This window comes from Tamandua tetradactyla, chromosome 19, assembly GCF_023851605.1.
Source record: "Tamandua tetradactyla isolate mTamTet1 chromosome 19, mTamTet1.pri, whole genome shotgun sequence".
In the NCBI taxonomy this organism is placed as follows: Eukaryota; Metazoa; Chordata; class Mammalia; order Pilosa; family Myrmecophagidae; genus Tamandua; species Tamandua tetradactyla.
This window is the reverse complement of record NC_135345.1, coordinates 70,319,635-70,337,513: the sequence shown is the minus strand read 5'-3', so window position 1 is coordinate 70,337,513 and position 17,879 is coordinate 70,319,635. Positions and strand designations below refer to the sequence as shown.

Sequence of the window (17,879 nt, the reverse complement as noted above, 5' to 3'; positions counted from 1 at the left end):
GCTGACCCCGGGTAAAAAACACTTAGAAGATTGAAGTGACTCTCCTGGAGTCCCCAGTGTGTGAGTGGGGCCTCCCTTAGAAGGAAGGAACAAAGCAAAGGGAGTATTTTCAGTTGACTCTTTTTAAAAATGTGATTTTTATAAATGGTTTATCTTCAAATAACCACCATAATATGACAAATAAAAAAATCACTTTCTGGCTTCATTTCCCAAACTAAGTTCTTTATTGAAATTGAAATTTAAAATGATGATGACCTCAGATACTGAATCAAATTATTTTTTTAAATGAATGTATTGTTATGGCTCATATAAATTATCAGTTTTTTTCCATAAAAGTCTGCTTATTTTTATAAATATATATATTAAATTATATAAATACATATATTATATTATATATATATATATTTACCCTAATTTATATAATATAATCATTCAGTAAGGACAGAAATGGAAAAGATAGTTTTCCTGATATTAGCCATTCTGAAATGATCATCATTTATAGAATTTAATCTATTCATCACTATATATATATAATACAGAGAGGAGATGTGGGAGAATTAATAATTTTATAGATATTGGTGGGTATTATTATATTAAATAAGTTTTAAATATAATATCATCTGATTTAACTGAGACATAACGTCAAATGAAACCATAAGATTTGTTGAATTTTAGATAGATATCATTATTCTTAATTTTTTCTCTTAAAGTGTTCCCTAAGAGATTTATATGTATATGTACATAATGTTTTGGATCATCATTTACTTATGCATTTTAAATTTAGACATTATCATTTAAATTATTGCTATGGAAGTAATATTATTCACAATTTGTATTGCTTATATGACAAGTTGAATATCTTAAAATGTTACATTTATTATCCTTACATCTGTTAAGTCTTTTTGCTATATTTGAAGGGATTCAATATTCACTTCAGTGTTCAGTCTTTCAATTAGAGATTCTTTATTCCAAGTATTTTTGATGACAACCCAGGATAAGGATTTTTGGATTCATTTCTTGTCTGAGCATGTTACACAGATTGTTTTTCAATAAAGGTCATGGATTTCAATTCTTTGTGACGATGTTTAGCAATGTTTGTTGTCTTTTATAAGAATGACCACTACTTAGTATAATGCTCTTAGGTCTCATTTTCTTTCTTTCAGAACTTTGTAAATATTATTCATAGACTTCTAGTTTTGAATGTTCCTTTAGAATTTTGAAGACTAACCAATCATGCTCTCATTTTAAAGGCCTTTTTTCCAGACCGGAAAAAAAGTCTTTCTAATTCAGAAATTAATTGTGATATGTCTTTATGAATTATTTCAGGCATTTTTTCCTGAGTTGTAGTATACTCTGACAACACTAAAAATTCAGAACAATAAATAACTCAATTTTTCACTTCAGAAGTGTCTCTTATGTTCATTACTCATTAGAACAGGTCTTTGTTCCAAATTTTGTTCTCTATTTCAGGGATATCAGATTTCAGTTTCCTAAGCTTTAAATATTTTGTTTTGTGCTCCTCCATTATTCTCTCTCTAATTATTCTAATCAATTTCTATCTTCTTAATTCATGGTGATTCTTTTATATATTTCCTATACAATGATAAATAGACCTTTTCTGCTTGAGCATTGCATATTCTTTCTAATCTTTATAAATTTAGTAAAGTATTATTTTTAACAATTTGTTTTAATAATTCTCCAATATACTATGTCTCCTGTTGCTTGATCATCTGATCTTTGGTGTCTTATTTTTTAACTTCACATTCTTTAAATACTTCAAATCCTCTCTTCTTTGAGTTTTATATCATGGGTGACTGCATTCTTCATTTTTCACATTAATGTGTACATGGTTGTGTAATTTTCAGTCTATGCCAGTTTGAAACTGTTATGTATGCCTAGAAAAGCCATATTTTAATCCTGATCCATCTTGTGGGGCCAGGCCTATTGTTCAGGGTGGGAAACCTTTATTGGATTCTTTTCATGGAGATGTATCACACCCAGTTGTGGGTGTGACTTTTTGATTAGACTACTTCCATAGAAATGGGGCACACCCCATTGTAAGTATGGCCTTTTGATTAGATGGAGAGGTGACTCCACCCATTATTGATTAGTTAACTAGAGTCCTTTAAAAGAGGAAACATTTTGGAGAAGCTTCAGATACAGACACTTGGAGAACAGTTGCTTCAGAGCCAATAGAGCTGACAGAGCCAACATGATACCCAGATGTTTGGAAACGTAGGGCCCAGCAGACATTGCCATGTACTTTTCCATGAAGTACTAAGCAAGCCAGAACCTGGAGAGAGCCAAGGGAAGCCAAGAGATGAAATCCAGCTCCAGAGAAGCCAAGTTACAAAACCCCACAGGAAAAAGAGGCTGAATGGATCCCAGCAGCAAAGGACAAGCAGATATCAGGCACTTGCCTTCACAGATGATAGAGGTGTTCCAGATGGCATCAGCCTTTCTTGAGTGAAGGTAATCTCTTGTTGGTGTCTTAATTTGAATATGTTTATGGCCTTAAAATTGTAAACTTGTAACTTAATAAATTCCCTTTATAAAGAAAGCGATTCCATTTCTGGTATATTGCATTCTGGCAGCTTTTGCAAACTAAAACAGATTTTGGTATCAGGAGTGGGGTGTGCTGCTGTGATTTGCAAATACCAAACATGTTGGAACATCTTTTTAAATATATAAGGGAAAGGTGCTGAGAGAGTTGTGAGGATTTCGATAGATAAGACTTAAATTGCTTCAAAGCGACCATTGGTAGAAATGTAGACTTTAAAGATACCACTGAGAGGCTTTAGACAGAAATGAAGAATGTTCTATTGCAAATTGGAAGCAATGGTGATCCCTGTTTTAAAGTGGCACAAAATTTGGCAGAATTGTATACTGCTTTTGGATGGAAGTTAGAATTTGAAGATGACAACCCAGGATACTTAACTGAGGAAATTTCCAAACTAAGTGTGGAAAACGCAGACTGGCTACTCCTTGAAGCTTATAGTAAAACACAACAGGAAAGAGATGAGTTGAGAACTGAACCCGTGAGTACAAAGAAAACAGAAATTTATGGTCTAGAAAATTCTGGGCTTCCAGAAAGGGAGACCCCAGAGAATAGTTTCCTACATGAGGATTTAGCCTAACATGGAACAGTCAGCCATTACAAGACAAGCCAGGATTTGAGATGGAGTTATGCAGAAAGGATTTGCGGAAAGTCCTATTTTCTGATGGGCATGATCCTGATGCACTGCATCAAAAACCAACAGGAGTGTTGTGGGATCTTTTTGAATGAAACAACTATCAGTCTGGACTCAAAGTGACAGAAAAGGGACAAATTAAAGGAAAATTACTTCAGAGGCAGAACCATGGAAGCTAAGGTCTGGAGCCCCACATATCCACATGGAGAGGGTGAGTTTGTACTGGAAACAGAGGGTGGACCTTTCCCTTTATTGCTCAGGAAGAGTTCCAGTGTCTCAGGCCTTGGGGAGAGTGGTGCACAGAAACCTGGAATTGGGGGGAACCTGACAATTGTTCCATTGTTTTGAGGAGTTGAGAGATGGCAGAGAGCCTGGATGCTGCTGCAATGTTTGGAGAAGATGGAGCTGAGAAAAAACTGCCCAATCCCCCTAATGAGCCCTAGTTTGCAATCTTCATCCCAGCATTTGGAGAGAGCAAGGCCACTGCATAGGCCCTTGGAAAGGACAGGCAAAATCCCCAAGGATAAATGATTCTCAGACATTGAAATCCAATGGAGTTTGCCATTTTGATTTCTACCCTTGCAAATGGGAATATATAGATATATATATCTATATATATTATAATTGTTCCTCCTTTGTATATTGGCAGCAGATAACTTTTTCTGAGTTTCACACTTCCAGAGTCAGAGAACTTTTTACCTTAGGACAAACCATGCCTATAACTGACTTTGATGAGATTTTGTTTTTTTTTTTTAAATTTTATATGGTATTTGTGGTGTTACTGAAATGGTTTAAGGCTTTTCTGATATTGTTATGGAGTAGACATATTTTATATATGGAAATAACATGTCTTCTTGGAAACCAGAGTGTGGAAGGTGCTGGTTTGAAACTATTATGTACCCCCAGAAAAGCCATATTTTAATCCTGATCCATCTTGTGGGATCAGGCCCATTGTTTAGGGTGGGAAGCTTTGACTGCATTGTTTCAATGGAGATGTATCATACCCAGTTGTGGGTCTGACCTTTGGTTAAATTACTGTCATGAATATGGATCATGCCAATTGTAGGTGTGGCCTTTTGATTAGATTTAGAGGTGACCCCACTCATTCAAGGTAGGTATTGATTAGTTTACTAGAGACCTTTAAAAGGGGAAACATTTTGGAGAAACTTCAGATATAGACACTGGGAGAATAGCTGCTTCAGAGCCAACAGAGCCAAGAGAACCAATATGAGATCCAGATGTTTGGAGATACGGGCTCAACAGACATTGCCAAGTATTTTCCCATGAGATGCCAAGCAAGCTGGAGACTGGAGAGAGCCAAAGAAAGCCAAGAGATGAAACCCAATCCTGGAGAAGTCAAATCAGGAAACCTCACAGGAAAAAAAGGGTGAAAACAATGGATCCCAGGGGCAAGAGACAAGCAGATGCCAGCCACTTGCCTTCACAGATGACAGAGGAGTTCCAAATGGCATCAGCCTTTCTTGAGTGAAGGTAACCTCTTTTTGGTGCCTTAATTTGGACATGTTTATGGCCTTAGACATGTAAATTTGTAACTTAATAAATTCCCTTTAAAAATCTGTTCCATTTCTGGTATATTGCATTCTTGTAGCTTTAGCAAACTAAAATGCAGGCCATGATTTTCATCTTGGTTTACACGCATTTGATTAGGTTTTGTATGAGTACATTATATTTGCCTTTGTATTCACTTTATCTCAGATTCAATTTTTTTTTTTGGAGAAAATTTTGAAAGGTAGATAAAATATTTCATTCACTTTTCTGAAAGCTGAAATTCAGGACATAGAGGAGAAAATTATATCAGTTAGAATTTGTGCTGCTTCTTTAAGAGAATGCCCCTTTACTAAAGTTTATTAGATCAAGAAGCCAGTAATTCGCTTTCAATTGGGAAAGCAACGGGTAACTTGGATTCATCATTAGTCAGCCCTAGTTGTTAATTTGCCATCCCATCCATATTTCAATCAATGAATTCACACTAATATATTAATGTGTAAATCACAGTTTACAGGAAATTATAGAAATCTAACTGGGTTTGGGAGTTAGGGAATGTAACAAGTTTTACTAAATTTTTGGATTTCCATAAATGATGTCTTGATTTCTAACGTACAAGGCTATTACCATTCCCTCAGGTGATAGTTGTTGATAATTTGTTTCAATTTATTAAATATCATAGCACAATTGTGTGATTTTTTTCATTCTACTTCATTATAATGAATGCTCCTTAAAATGTTTTTGTCTGAAAATATTGAAGCAAGCAGTGCAGATTCACTTGTAGTGACAGATTTTTTCAAGAAAATACCTTAATGTCAAGCCTCAACCAAACCCTATCCTGCAAATTATCTTGGAAAACAGGAGCATAAGTTAGGGTGTATATATATTTATCTTCCATTATTTTAGTCCATAAGGTGATTAAGGAACACAAAACTTTTGCATTGAATATACAAAATATACTTATATTTATTTATAAATATATTATATACAAAATATATTTGATTGATATAAATAATTATTTATATCAATGATTAAGACATAATATATCCACTTAAGATTTTAATTTGAGAATGATCCTTGCTTTATCTTACCACATTAGCAGGAAAGCATACTCTACTGTTATTTGGCTTCACATGCATCATTTTATAAAACAAGTATTTGTATATATAGAATTGTTGTTTGCAACTGTAATTTTTCTATAAAACTTTGGGGAAAAATTCAAGACATAGGCTTTCATCGCCACTATGATTTCTCATAAATGTATTACATTGAATCATGTAAAATACCATTTTGAACCTATCTATGGTTCAATCTAATTGTGGAGGAGTATGACAATTCTCTTTCATTACACGCTAAAAAGGAACACAAAAATAATTACCCCCTGATGCTGGACCTATAGTATGATGTTCATTCATGATTGTTGATTGCATTCACTCATCCATAGTCCTAAGAATGTACTACCTGGAACTGGAGTCCTCTTCAGGAACCACCTCTCTTCTCTAATATTCATGTCTTTAGACTGAAACTTTTACTTCCAACCCCAAACAATGGAAAACCTCCTATTTTGGGGTCAACCACCAGGAAACTTCAAGAAAATACATGTCTTGCCCTTCAAAGATTTAGACCTCTGTCCTGACTGTTAGGAAACAATTAGAGATGTTAACCATATGATTATTGCTGCTGCAATTCCCAATTTTATTAGAAGCCCTCATTCTAAGGAGATGTTTACCTTCAAAATTCAAAGTCTAATTACATGAAGATGCAGCCACCTAAATTAATCTTGTATGCTTCTCATCTTGAGACTATTAAAAGAAACACTATCCTTTGCATCACAAACACACAAGTGAGTGCAAAACAAGAGGTATCACAGTACTATGATCTTGGAAACTGAGAAAGTGACTCAGTATTGTTGACTACCAGTTTCATGTCAGCCATCTTCAATGAGACAGAAATTAGAGAATATGCTTGCAAACTTTTTAATGGATCTTATCCCATCTCAACCATTATGTTATCTTGGAATAGTCATGGGAATTGTAGTTCAGTGTCACAATTCCTTCCTGAAGAAACTGATACATGTTTATAACTTCTTATAACACTATTTTCTCTGTCTTCAAGTGCGCACACTTGCTAGGAATGTATTCCTCCCTCACCTTTTGCTTTATACCTGTTAAGAAGTTACATAACCAGCAAAGTATATGACATAGGAAAAATAAATCTTTTCCTCAACATTTCATATGAACCTTCCCTGTATAACTTTTATAATATGCATTATACATATCTATAATGCAAAAAGGTGCTTATTTCTCTGTACTCATTTGTCTTCCAGTTACAAAGAGAATGCCATGAGATTATCAAGAATCCACCATGATCAGCCTGTAAAGCCCCTGGATCGAGCGGTCTTCTGGATCGAGTTTGTTATGCGCCACAAAGGAGCTAAGCACCTTAGGCCAGCAGCCCATGACCTCACCTGGCTCCAGTACCACTCTCTGGATGTCATTGGGTTCCTGCTGACCTGTGTGGCAACCACTATATTCTTGGTCACAAAAAGTTGTCTGTTTTTCTGTCAAAAATTTAGTAAAGCTGGAAAGAAGAAAAAGAGAGAATAGATACTTTCAGTTTGTCAAATAACTGTGACAATCCTATTTTTTCTAGTCATAACAAGTTTAATGAGAGTATTTCTCCTCCTTTTTTTCCAATTTCGCATTCCACCGCCTTAGCCTAGTGATAAATCCAAGAGTTAGAGAAGACCATTAAGTAAGTAGTGGGTTTGTCCCATTCTTCCTTTGTCTTTTTCCAGGTGTCCTCATACTTGTTCCTCACACTTTCTTGACACAGGGGCACTAGTAATTCTTAATATGTTCTATTATAAAATCAATAATTTCATTCTAATCTACAGTAGCAATATGAGTAGCAATCTGAAAATTCAATATTGCTATTCAATATGAAGTTATATATTGCTACTCAATATGCACTGAGTAATAATATGTGGATTTCTGGCAAATTGATTAATAAATTGATTAATCAGAGAGCTCAGATTAAATTCTGAAGTTCTCATAGTGTGTATAAATTGGGAGCATATCATAGAAACTTAGTTTGCTATGAGAAAATTAATCACTTCTTTTACAATAAAAAAGCCCAGTAATGTGGCATGTTACTGGGATTAGAGCATAAATTGATACGGCGACAGGACATCACACTAGCAAAGTTTCCCAATAAGCACTCAGAGCCACTTAGATTATCTTGGTTTATGTTTCTGCCTTTAGTCAACAAATATTTCCACGTCTTCCATGTTCAATGGATCATTCTAGACATTATCTTCAAGCAATAAAAAGAATCCATGAGTCAATATTTTTTTCTCAGAGAAAGAAAATATTATCAATTTGTTAAAAGTTAACATCATTTATGGAAAAATAACTATAAAAATATAAAGAATGTTGTAATTATTTTATGCAACTTTTAATCAACAGTACAATTCATAACCTTATAGCTAAATGTAAGTTTGTTATACTTTAGTATCATTCATATTCATAATCTTTGATTAATTTTTATAATCAAAGGTGTAATTTATTGTGGAAAATAAAGAAACATTTACTCTGAAAATAAGATTGTTATATTGTGGTCCAGTTTCTATCTTCTTCAAAGGTAAACTCATCACTTAATTGCCTGTTATGCTAAAGAATATATTTATATAAGATATTTGTAGACTATTTGATAAAGAATATACTGTTAAATATTTCTCAGTGTAAAGCTCTACACTATGACAAATATCCATCTTTTAATAATCTTGGTATTAATTTACCACTCGCTGGTGGACTCTGCTTCTCATGGCAGCGTCATTCTCTGCTCTCTCAGAATCTCTTATTCTCCAAAATGTTTCTTTTTTTATAGGACTCCAGAAATTTACCAAGACCCACTCAAATGGGTGGAGACATATCGTCACCTAATTCAGTTCAACAATCACTCTCGATTAAATCACATCTCCAGGGAGATGATCTGATTACAGTTTCAGACATACAGCATTGAATAAGGATTATTCTACCTTTATGAAATGGGATTTTGATTAAAACGTGGCTTTTCTAGGGTACATACATCCTTTCAACCAGCACATGCACAAATGCCTGCCCCAGACCAACCCGCCTCTCATGCAAAAGTGCAGTCTTGACCTGCTCCTCCCTAGCCTTACTACACAGTCCCTACCCCCTGTAGGCAACTGACAACAGGGCTGAGGGCATTTACCCTCCATACCCAGGTTACACCCACCCCCAGCCCATACAGTCACACAACCTTCCCCCACCCCCACTGAGGTCAGCATATATCTACATCAGTCTACAGCCCTCCCAGATAGGTGCATGTGCATGGCCCCCAGTCATTTGTCCCAGCTCTGGGCAAGCAGTGACCTTCACAACCAGGACACATCCATTTCCACCCCATGCAGGTGCAATGCTGACCTGCTGCCCTGAGCTCTGTCCATGTGCACAAAGGACCATGTGCCCTAGGCCACTATACACTAGGGCCTCCCAGGAAACCCATGCACCCACACAGCCACATACTGCTTGCCCTTGGGCGCCCATGCTTACAGGCAGAAGCATGCATCCTCAACATGCACCTGTATCTGTGCTACAATGCATCACTGCACTGTTGTGCCCCACTCCGTGCCTTGCAACCTGCTCCACATCCATCTGGTAAATATAAGGCTTAGACTACTGAAGGAAATCAACTTCCAAAGCAAATCAATCACAATAATTACATGCTGCAAAGATGCAGAAGATCACTAAACATATCATGATGCAGACATACATAGCCGAGTCTAATGACCAAATTAAAACACCAGAGGAGACACAGACATTGGAACAACTAATCAAATATGTTCATATAACTCTACTAAATAAAATAAATGGGATGGCTAATGATACAAAGCAGATCAAGAAAACACCAGGAGAGCATAAAGAGGAACTTGAAAGAATAATAGAAAAATAGCAGATATAACAGAGACTAAAGATGCTGTAGACCAAATAAAAAACATACTAGGGACGTACTAGAGACCAAATAAAAAAGAGCAGATTTGAAGCGGTGGAAGAAAAAATAAGTGAACTAGAGGACAGGACAGATGATTTCAAACACTCAAAACAGCAAATGGCAAAAAAGATTGAAATTTTTGAACTGGATCTCAAGAAAATGATGGACAAAACAAAGTGCACAAATATAAGAATCACTGGTGTCCCAGAAGGAGAAAAGAAGAGTAAATGGCTAGGAAGATTAGTTGAGGATATAATGGGGAAAAATTTCCCAACCCTTATAAAGAACATAAATATACAAGTCTAAGAACCTCAACAAACTCCAAAGATAATAGATCCAAATAGACCTTCCCCAAGACACACACTAATCAGTCTGTAAAATGTTGAAGAGAAGCAGAAAATCCTGAAAAGCAGCAAAAGAATAATCTATTGCATACAAGGGTAATCACATAAGACTAAGTTCAGACTATTCAATGGCACTATGGAGGCAAGAAGACAAAGGTATGATATGTTTCAGATCCTGAAAGAAAAAAGATTTCCAGCCAAGAATTCTGTACCCAGCCAAATTTCCTTCAAAACTGAGGAAAAGATTAAAATTTTCACAAACAGATCCTGAAAGAATGTGTCAGCAATAGACCAGATCTACAAGAAATACTAAAGAAAGCTCAGTTGAAAAAAAAAGATAAGAAAGGGAGGCCTGAAGGAGTGTACAAAACTGAAGAGTACCAGTAAGGGTAACTTAAAGGATAAAAAGAGAAAGAGGGAAAAGAATATATAGAACTGAAAAATAAAATCCAATAGATAAGATGATGAAATAAAAAAATGCCTTTTCAGTAAAAGCTTCAAATGTTAACAGACTAAATTACTAATTAAAAGATACAGATTGGCAGAATGGATTAAGAAATATAATTCAGCTATATGCTGCTTACAAGAGACTCATTTAAGACACAAGGATACGAATAGATTGAAAGTGAAAGGATGGAAAAAGATGTTCCACCCAAGTTGTAATTAGAAGAAAGCAGAAGTAGCTATACTAATTTTGGAGCAAATGGGTGTTAAATGTACAGACATCACAAGAAACAAAGGAGGACACTATATATTAATAAAAGGGACAATTCACCAAGAAGAAATAACAATCACAAAGGTTTATCCTCCTAGTCAAGGAGTTCCAAAGTACAGGAGACAGACGTTGGCAAAACTGAAGGGAATGATAGATGTTTGAACAATAATATTAGGAGACTTCAATACACCTCTCTCCTCTATAGATAAAACAACCAGACAGAAGATCAACAAAGAAATAGAGAAGTTAAACAACTAGATTAATGAATTATACCTAACAGACATATATAGACCATTTCACCCAAAAACACCAAGGTGTACATTCTTCTCTAATGCTCACGGAACATTCCCCAAGATAGATCATATGTTGGGGCATAAAACATGACTTTATAAATTTATAAACATTGAAATTACTCACAAGCGTTTTCTGTGAGCTGGATATCAATAACCACCAAAGACTGAGAACTTTCACAAATATAAGGAGATTAAATAACACACTCTTAAACAAACAGTAGTTCAAAGAAGAAATTGGTAGAGACATCAATAGCTATCTGGAGACAAATGAATATGAGAATATAACATATCAGAACTTCTGGGATGCAGCAAAGACTGTGCTGAGAGAGAAATTTATTGCCCTAAATGCCTATATTAAAAAAAGAAAGAGCAAAAATTGGGGACTTAACTGCTCACCTGGAGGAAATTGAGAAAGAACAGCAAACTAACCCCAAAGCAAACAGAAGATGAGAGATGACAAACATTAAAGCAAAGTTAAATGAATGAGAGAACAAAAGGAGAATAGAAAGAATCAATAAAACCAAAAGTTGATTTTTTGAGAAAATCAATAAAATTAATGGCCACTAGAAAGACTGACAAAGAAAAAAAGAGAGAGGATGCAAACAAACAAAATCAGAAATGACAAGGGAAGAATTACCACAGAACCTGAAGAAAAATAAATCATAAGAGGATACTAGGAATAACTAACTATACACCAACAAACTAGACAAATTAGATGAAATGGAAAAATTCCCAGAAACACACAAACAAACTACACTGACTTGGGGAAGAAATAGAAGATCTCAACAAACCAATCACAAATAAAGAAATCCAATCAGTCATCAAAAATCTTCCTACAAAGTAAACCCATGGCCAGATGGCTTCACAGGGGAATTTTATCAAACATCCCAAAAAGAACCAACACCAATCCTGCTCAAACTTTTTCCAAAAAATAGAGGGAAAAGGAACACTAGCTAACTTATTTTATAAAGCTAATATCATTTTAATACCAAAACTGGATTAAAATACTGTAAGAAAGGAAACTATAGGCCAAACTCCCTACTGAACATAGATGCAAAAATTCTCAGCAAAATACTAGGAAATCAAATCCAACAGCACATTAAAAGAATTATATATCACATTATACCAGAAATGCAAGGATGGTTCAATACATAAAATCAATTAATGTAATACAGCCCATTAACAAATCAAAAGGGAAAAAAATCCTATGATCATCTTGATTGATGCTGAAAAAGCATTCAACAAAATTCAAACTTTTCTGATAAAAACACTTCAAAAAATAAGAATCAAAGATAACTTCCTCAATATGATAAAGGCATATATGAAAAACTGATAACCAGCATTCTACTCAATGGAGAGAAACTGAAAGCTTTCCCCTAAGATCAGGAACAAGGCAAGGATGCCCTCTGTCACCACTATTATTCAACATTGTACTAGAAAATTCTAGCTAGAGCAATCAGGCAAGAAAAAGAAATAAAAGGCATCTAAATTGGAAAGGAAGGAGTAAAACGTTCATTATTTGCAGATGACATGATACTTTACTTGGAAAATCCTGAGAAATCTGCAACAAAGTTACTCAAGCTAATAAACAAATTCAGCAAGGTGGCAGGATATAAAATTAATGCACAGGTGCACAGATAGTTCATGGTTTAGAATGGCCACCTTCCATGCGGGAGACCCGGGAATGATTCCCGGACCATGTAACCTCCCCCAAAAAAATTAATTTGCAAAAATCAGTAACATTTCTATACATGAGCAATGACCTAACTGAGGAGTCAGTTAAGGAAAAAAATCCGTTCAAAATAACATCTAAATGAATTAAATATTTAGGAATGAATTAGGAACTAGGGACACAAAAGACTTGTACACAGAGAATTACATAACATGGCTAAAAGAAACCAAAGATCTAAATAGGTTGAAAGATATTCCCTAACCATGGACATGATGGTTAAATATAGTTAAGATGTCAATTCTACCCAAATTGATCTACAGATTCAATACAGTACCAACCCAAATTCCAACAACTTACTTTCAAGACTTGGAAAATCAAGTTACCAAATTCATCTGGAAGAGAAAGAGATCTTGAATAGCTAAAAGCATCCTAAAAAAGAAGAACACAATGGGAAGATTAGCACTTCCTGACTTTAAAACGTATTATAAAGCCACAGTGGTCAGAGCAGCATGGTACTGGCACAAAGTTACAAGTATTAACTAATGGAATCAAATTGATAGCACAGAAATAGACCACCAAACCTACAGTCAATTTATTTTTGATGAGGCCCCCAAATTCACTGCATTGGAACAAACTAGTCTTTTCAGTAAATGAGCATGGGAGAACTGAACATCAATAACCAAAAGAATGAAAGAGGACACTTACCTTATACCCTGTCATGGTCAGGTTCATGTGTCAACTTGGCCAAGTGGTGGTACCTGTTTGTCTGATTGGGCAATTGCTGGCCTGTCTGTTGCAATGAGGACATCTCATAGAATTAGATCATGATCATGTCAGCTGCATTTGCAGCTGATTCCATTTGTAATCAGCCAAGAGGAGTGTCTTCTGCAATGAGTGATGTTCAATCTAATCACTAGAAGCCCTGTAAGGAGGATTCAGAAGATACAGGCTGTCTTCCTGCTTCAGCTGACGAGCCTCTCCTGTGGAGTTCATCCAGACCCTCCATTGGAATCGTTGGCTTCACAGCCTGCCTTGCGGATTTTGGACTCTGCATTCTCGTGGTCACGTGAGACATTTTTATAAATTTTGTATTTGCGAGTGTTCCCTGTTGATTCTGTTTCTCTAGAGAATCCTAACTAATACATGCCTTAAACAAAAATTCTCTCAAAGTGAATCAAATACCTATAAGAACTAGCACCATAAATCTTCTCAAAGAAAATGTAGGGAAACATCTTCAAAACCTAGTAATAGGAGGTAATTTCCTAAACTTTACACCCAAACCATAAGCAACAAAAGAAAAAATAGGTAAATGGGAACTCCTGAAAATCAAATGCTTCTGCACCCCAAAGGACTTTATGAAAAAGGTGAAGAGGCAACCAACTCAATGGGAGAAAATATTTGGAAATCACACATCAGACAAAGATTTTATAGCTGTGTACATAAAGAAATCATATGACTCAACAACAAAAGAACAAACAACCCAATTATAAAATGGGTTAAAAATATGAATAGGCATTTTTCTGAAGAGCAAATACAGATGGCTCAAAAGGACATGAAGAAATACTGATAGTATTAGCACTACTTGATATATATCCAGAACAGCTGAAAGCAATGACATAAACAGACATTTGTACACTGATGTTCATAGCAGCATTATTCACAATTGCCAAAATATGGAAACAATCCAAATGCCCATCAATAGAGGAGTGAATTAACAAAGTATGTTATATATGCCATGGAATATCATGCAACAGTTAGATAAAATGACATCCTGAAGCACGTGACAAGATGTATGATCCTTGAGGTCATAATGCTGAGTGAAATAAGCCAGACACAAAAGGATAGATATTGTATGGCTTCACCTTTATGACTGTTTAAGTTTCCTAGCTGCCAGAATGCAATATACTAGAAATGGAATGGTTTTTAACAAGGGGAATTTAATAAGTTGCTAGTTTACAGTTCTAAGGCTGAGAAAATGTCCCATTTAGAACAAGTCTATAGAAATGTCCAATTTAAGGCATCCGGGGAAAGATACCTTGGTTCAAGAAGGCCAACAACATTCAACGTTTCTCTCTCAGCTGGAAGGGTGCATGGCAAACATGCCGGCATCTGCTGGCTTTCACGTGGCTCTACCAGAAAAAATGACTCTCTCCAAAATATTTCCTCTTTTAAAGGATTCCAGCAAGCAACTCCACCTTCAGTGGGTGGAAATACACTTCCACAGAAATCATCTAATCAAAAGTTACCACCCACAATTGGGTGGGTCATGTCTTCATGGAATCAAAATGCTCCCACCCAGCAATATTGAATGCGGATCAAAGGGTGTGACTTTTCTGGGGTCCACCACAGATTCAGACTGGCACAATGACCATGGTAAAGGTAAAATCAGAGGCTTATAATACAGAAAATGGGAGACTTAGAGATACATCGAAGTGAGAAATGGGTGAACAGTTGGCTAATGAGATTTAATCTCAATGTAAGGGAATAGATAGAAGTAAAGTCAGTTCTGTAGTAGACCTATAAGCACTATTACCATATTAAAGGTTAACATTGTTGAAAGGGGTTGGATAGACCTATCTATCCCACTGATTAACACTATAAATATAAACAAGTTCTGGCAAGAACTACTTCATAGATATGATTCATGTACAAAGAGTGTTTAAGTCCAGGGTATAGGGAAAATTACTATTGTATGCTATTGGCTATGTTTAACAGGAAAATATTAGCAGTACCACAGCAACAACAGGGGTAAATAATAGGGGGAGGGACAAGAGTTAAGGAGAGGTTTAGATTTCCTATTGAGTGAGTGTCATGGTCAGGTTCATATGCCAACTTGGCCAGGTGTTGGTGCCTGGTCATCTGGTCAAGTGCTGGTTTGTCTGTTGCTATGAGGACATTTCAATGACTTAAATCATGATTTAAGCTCTATCCACGGCAGACTATATTTGTAATCAGCTAAGGGGAGTTTCTTCTGCACTGAATTACACTTAATCTAATAAGCAGAAAGCTTTTAAGGAGTATTCAGAAGAGACAGTCTTCAGCCTGTGAGCCTCTCTGGTGGAGTTCATCCAGACCCTTCATTGGAGTCACCAGGTTCACAGCCTACCCTATGAATTTGTGTTTTTTCCATTCCTACAGTTTCCACCCAGCCTATCCTGAGAGTTCATTGCAGACTTCATCAGAGTTACCAGTTTGTGGCCTGCCCTACAGACCTTGGACTCTACATTCCCACAGGTTTGTGAGACACTTTTACAAATTTTGTATCTACAGATATCTCCTGCTGATTCCATTTCTATAGAGAATCCTAGCTAATACACCTTGGTACCAGGAGTGGTTATTAAGAAAAAGAGTCTTAAAAATATTTTCTTGCAATTGGTTTTCTACTCTGACTGAACTCAAAGGCATGAAGGACTCTGTTTTGCATAATCAGAATGATTCTGCCAATTCATGGGGTGAATTGGCAAAAAAGATATTCAAAATATCACCACTGGATTCTTCCCATGCTTCACTTGTATAAAGCTAGGCTCTGGGGGATAATCTTTTTGATACCTTTACAGAGTTTTGTGGAAATAGGAGGTATAGAGATATTGACTGGTTATTGTTGGATATACTGTATAAATTAATGAGGAAAAGGGAGGGGCTGACAGCTTCAAATGAGATGCTTACCCAATGTATGAGAAATATAAACATTTAGATGAGTGCCCTGACAGATGTAAATGTTTCTGAGTGCCCTGAAAGAAAATCTTGGGCCAAGATGGCGGCTTAGTGAAGTGTGGGATTTAGTTCATCCTTCAGAGCAGCTAACAAATGGCCAGGAACAGTACAAAACAATGCGGGGGTCACATCAGTGAATTGACACACAGAGTACCCCAGTCTGGACAAGCTGGACTAACTGCAAGCCCACCCAGAACCATGAGTTCCCCAAACCGTGGTGGCCAGCTTCTCTCTCCCACAGGCTGCTTCCCAGAGGGGATAGGAAAAAGACTTTACCAGCAACAGGACTGAGCACAACCAAGCCCCAATTATAGAATTAATTCATTCTGACGACTAAAAATAGGCCTCCAGATCAGCTAAACCTTGAGTAAAAGCTGAGTTTGCTGTTTTTTCTCCTGGCACAAAGGGGGCAGGGTTGACAGAAAAAGAAAAAAGAAAACAGTGGTATTTGGGATCAGATAACACATAAAACTAGAAAGGGTCTGGGCCCTGAAGGAAAGGAGGGGGCACATAGGACCTGAAGGTACACAAAGCAACATACCAACTTAAGCTCTTGATTGGCAAACCTGAGGAATGGGGGTCCTGCTATAAAAAGGATTTTTCTTTTTCTCTTTCTTTTTTGTGGCTTCATTTCTACATCTTGACTACTCTTTGGATACAGCTGTAAGGCTTCTCAGGCTCCAACTGCCCCAGACATAGGCAGAATTAAGCTTGTTTGGGTATTTGTCTGGAGACTGTTCCTTCCCTGGGAGATGAGGGGCCCAGTGCAGGTGGATTCCCTCCCTCAAGGAATTCAGACCCAAGTGAAGTGATTAAAGCCAGCCTACAACCTCTACTCTGTCTCAACTATACTCCCAGCAGGGACAGCCTGATAAAGTAAAAGGTACCTCATCACTTTATGCTGATGGGACCCACAGGCAGAAAAGCTCCACATACTGGGCAGGATAGGAAAAACACAGAGTCCAGAGGCTTCATAGGAAAGCCTTTCAACCTGCTGAGTCTCACCATCAGAGAAAACTGATGCAGGTAACTGTTTTCTCCTGAGAGGAGACCAGTTAGGTCTGTGAAAATCTGACTGAGGTCTATAATACCTAAGTAGACCCTCCTAAGTGGGAGGGGTGGGGAGAGAAGGCACTCTACAGGCAGGGCAAGAAACAAGAAATCTGAAAAATTCTGATCTGTTAAACAAAACCTAAGCTAGAGGTCCAGAATAAGCTGAACCAAATGTCAAAGAACAGATAGACAACAAAATCATCCAGCAAGAATATCCTAGGTAAAAAAAAGAAAACAAAACTCCAGAATAAACTAATTAAGGTAATTAAGTGCCTAGACGCCAGCAAAAAAAATAATGAATCAGAGTAGGAAAATTGAAGGTATGACCCAGTCAAAGAAACAGACCAACAATTCAAATGAGATACAGGTGTTGAT

General features: G+C 36.4%; 1 protein-coding gene across 1 annotated transcript in view; it reads left to right on the top strand.

The window, feature by feature from the left end:
* LOC143663298 (UDP-glucuronosyltransferase 2A3-like) overlaps positions 1-8,288 on the top strand; it is a 30,907-nt gene extending 22,619 nt beyond the window's left edge. Inside the window, exon 6 of the mRNA XM_077137017.1 lies at positions 7,024-8,288. Within this exon, the coding sequence (XP_076993132.1) occupies positions 7,024-7,303 (280 nt within the window). The 3' untranslated portion in view covers positions 7,304-8,288. The remainder of the gene's footprint in view (positions 1-7,023) is intronic.
* The last annotated feature ends 9,591 nt before the right edge of the window (positions 8,289-17,879 follow it).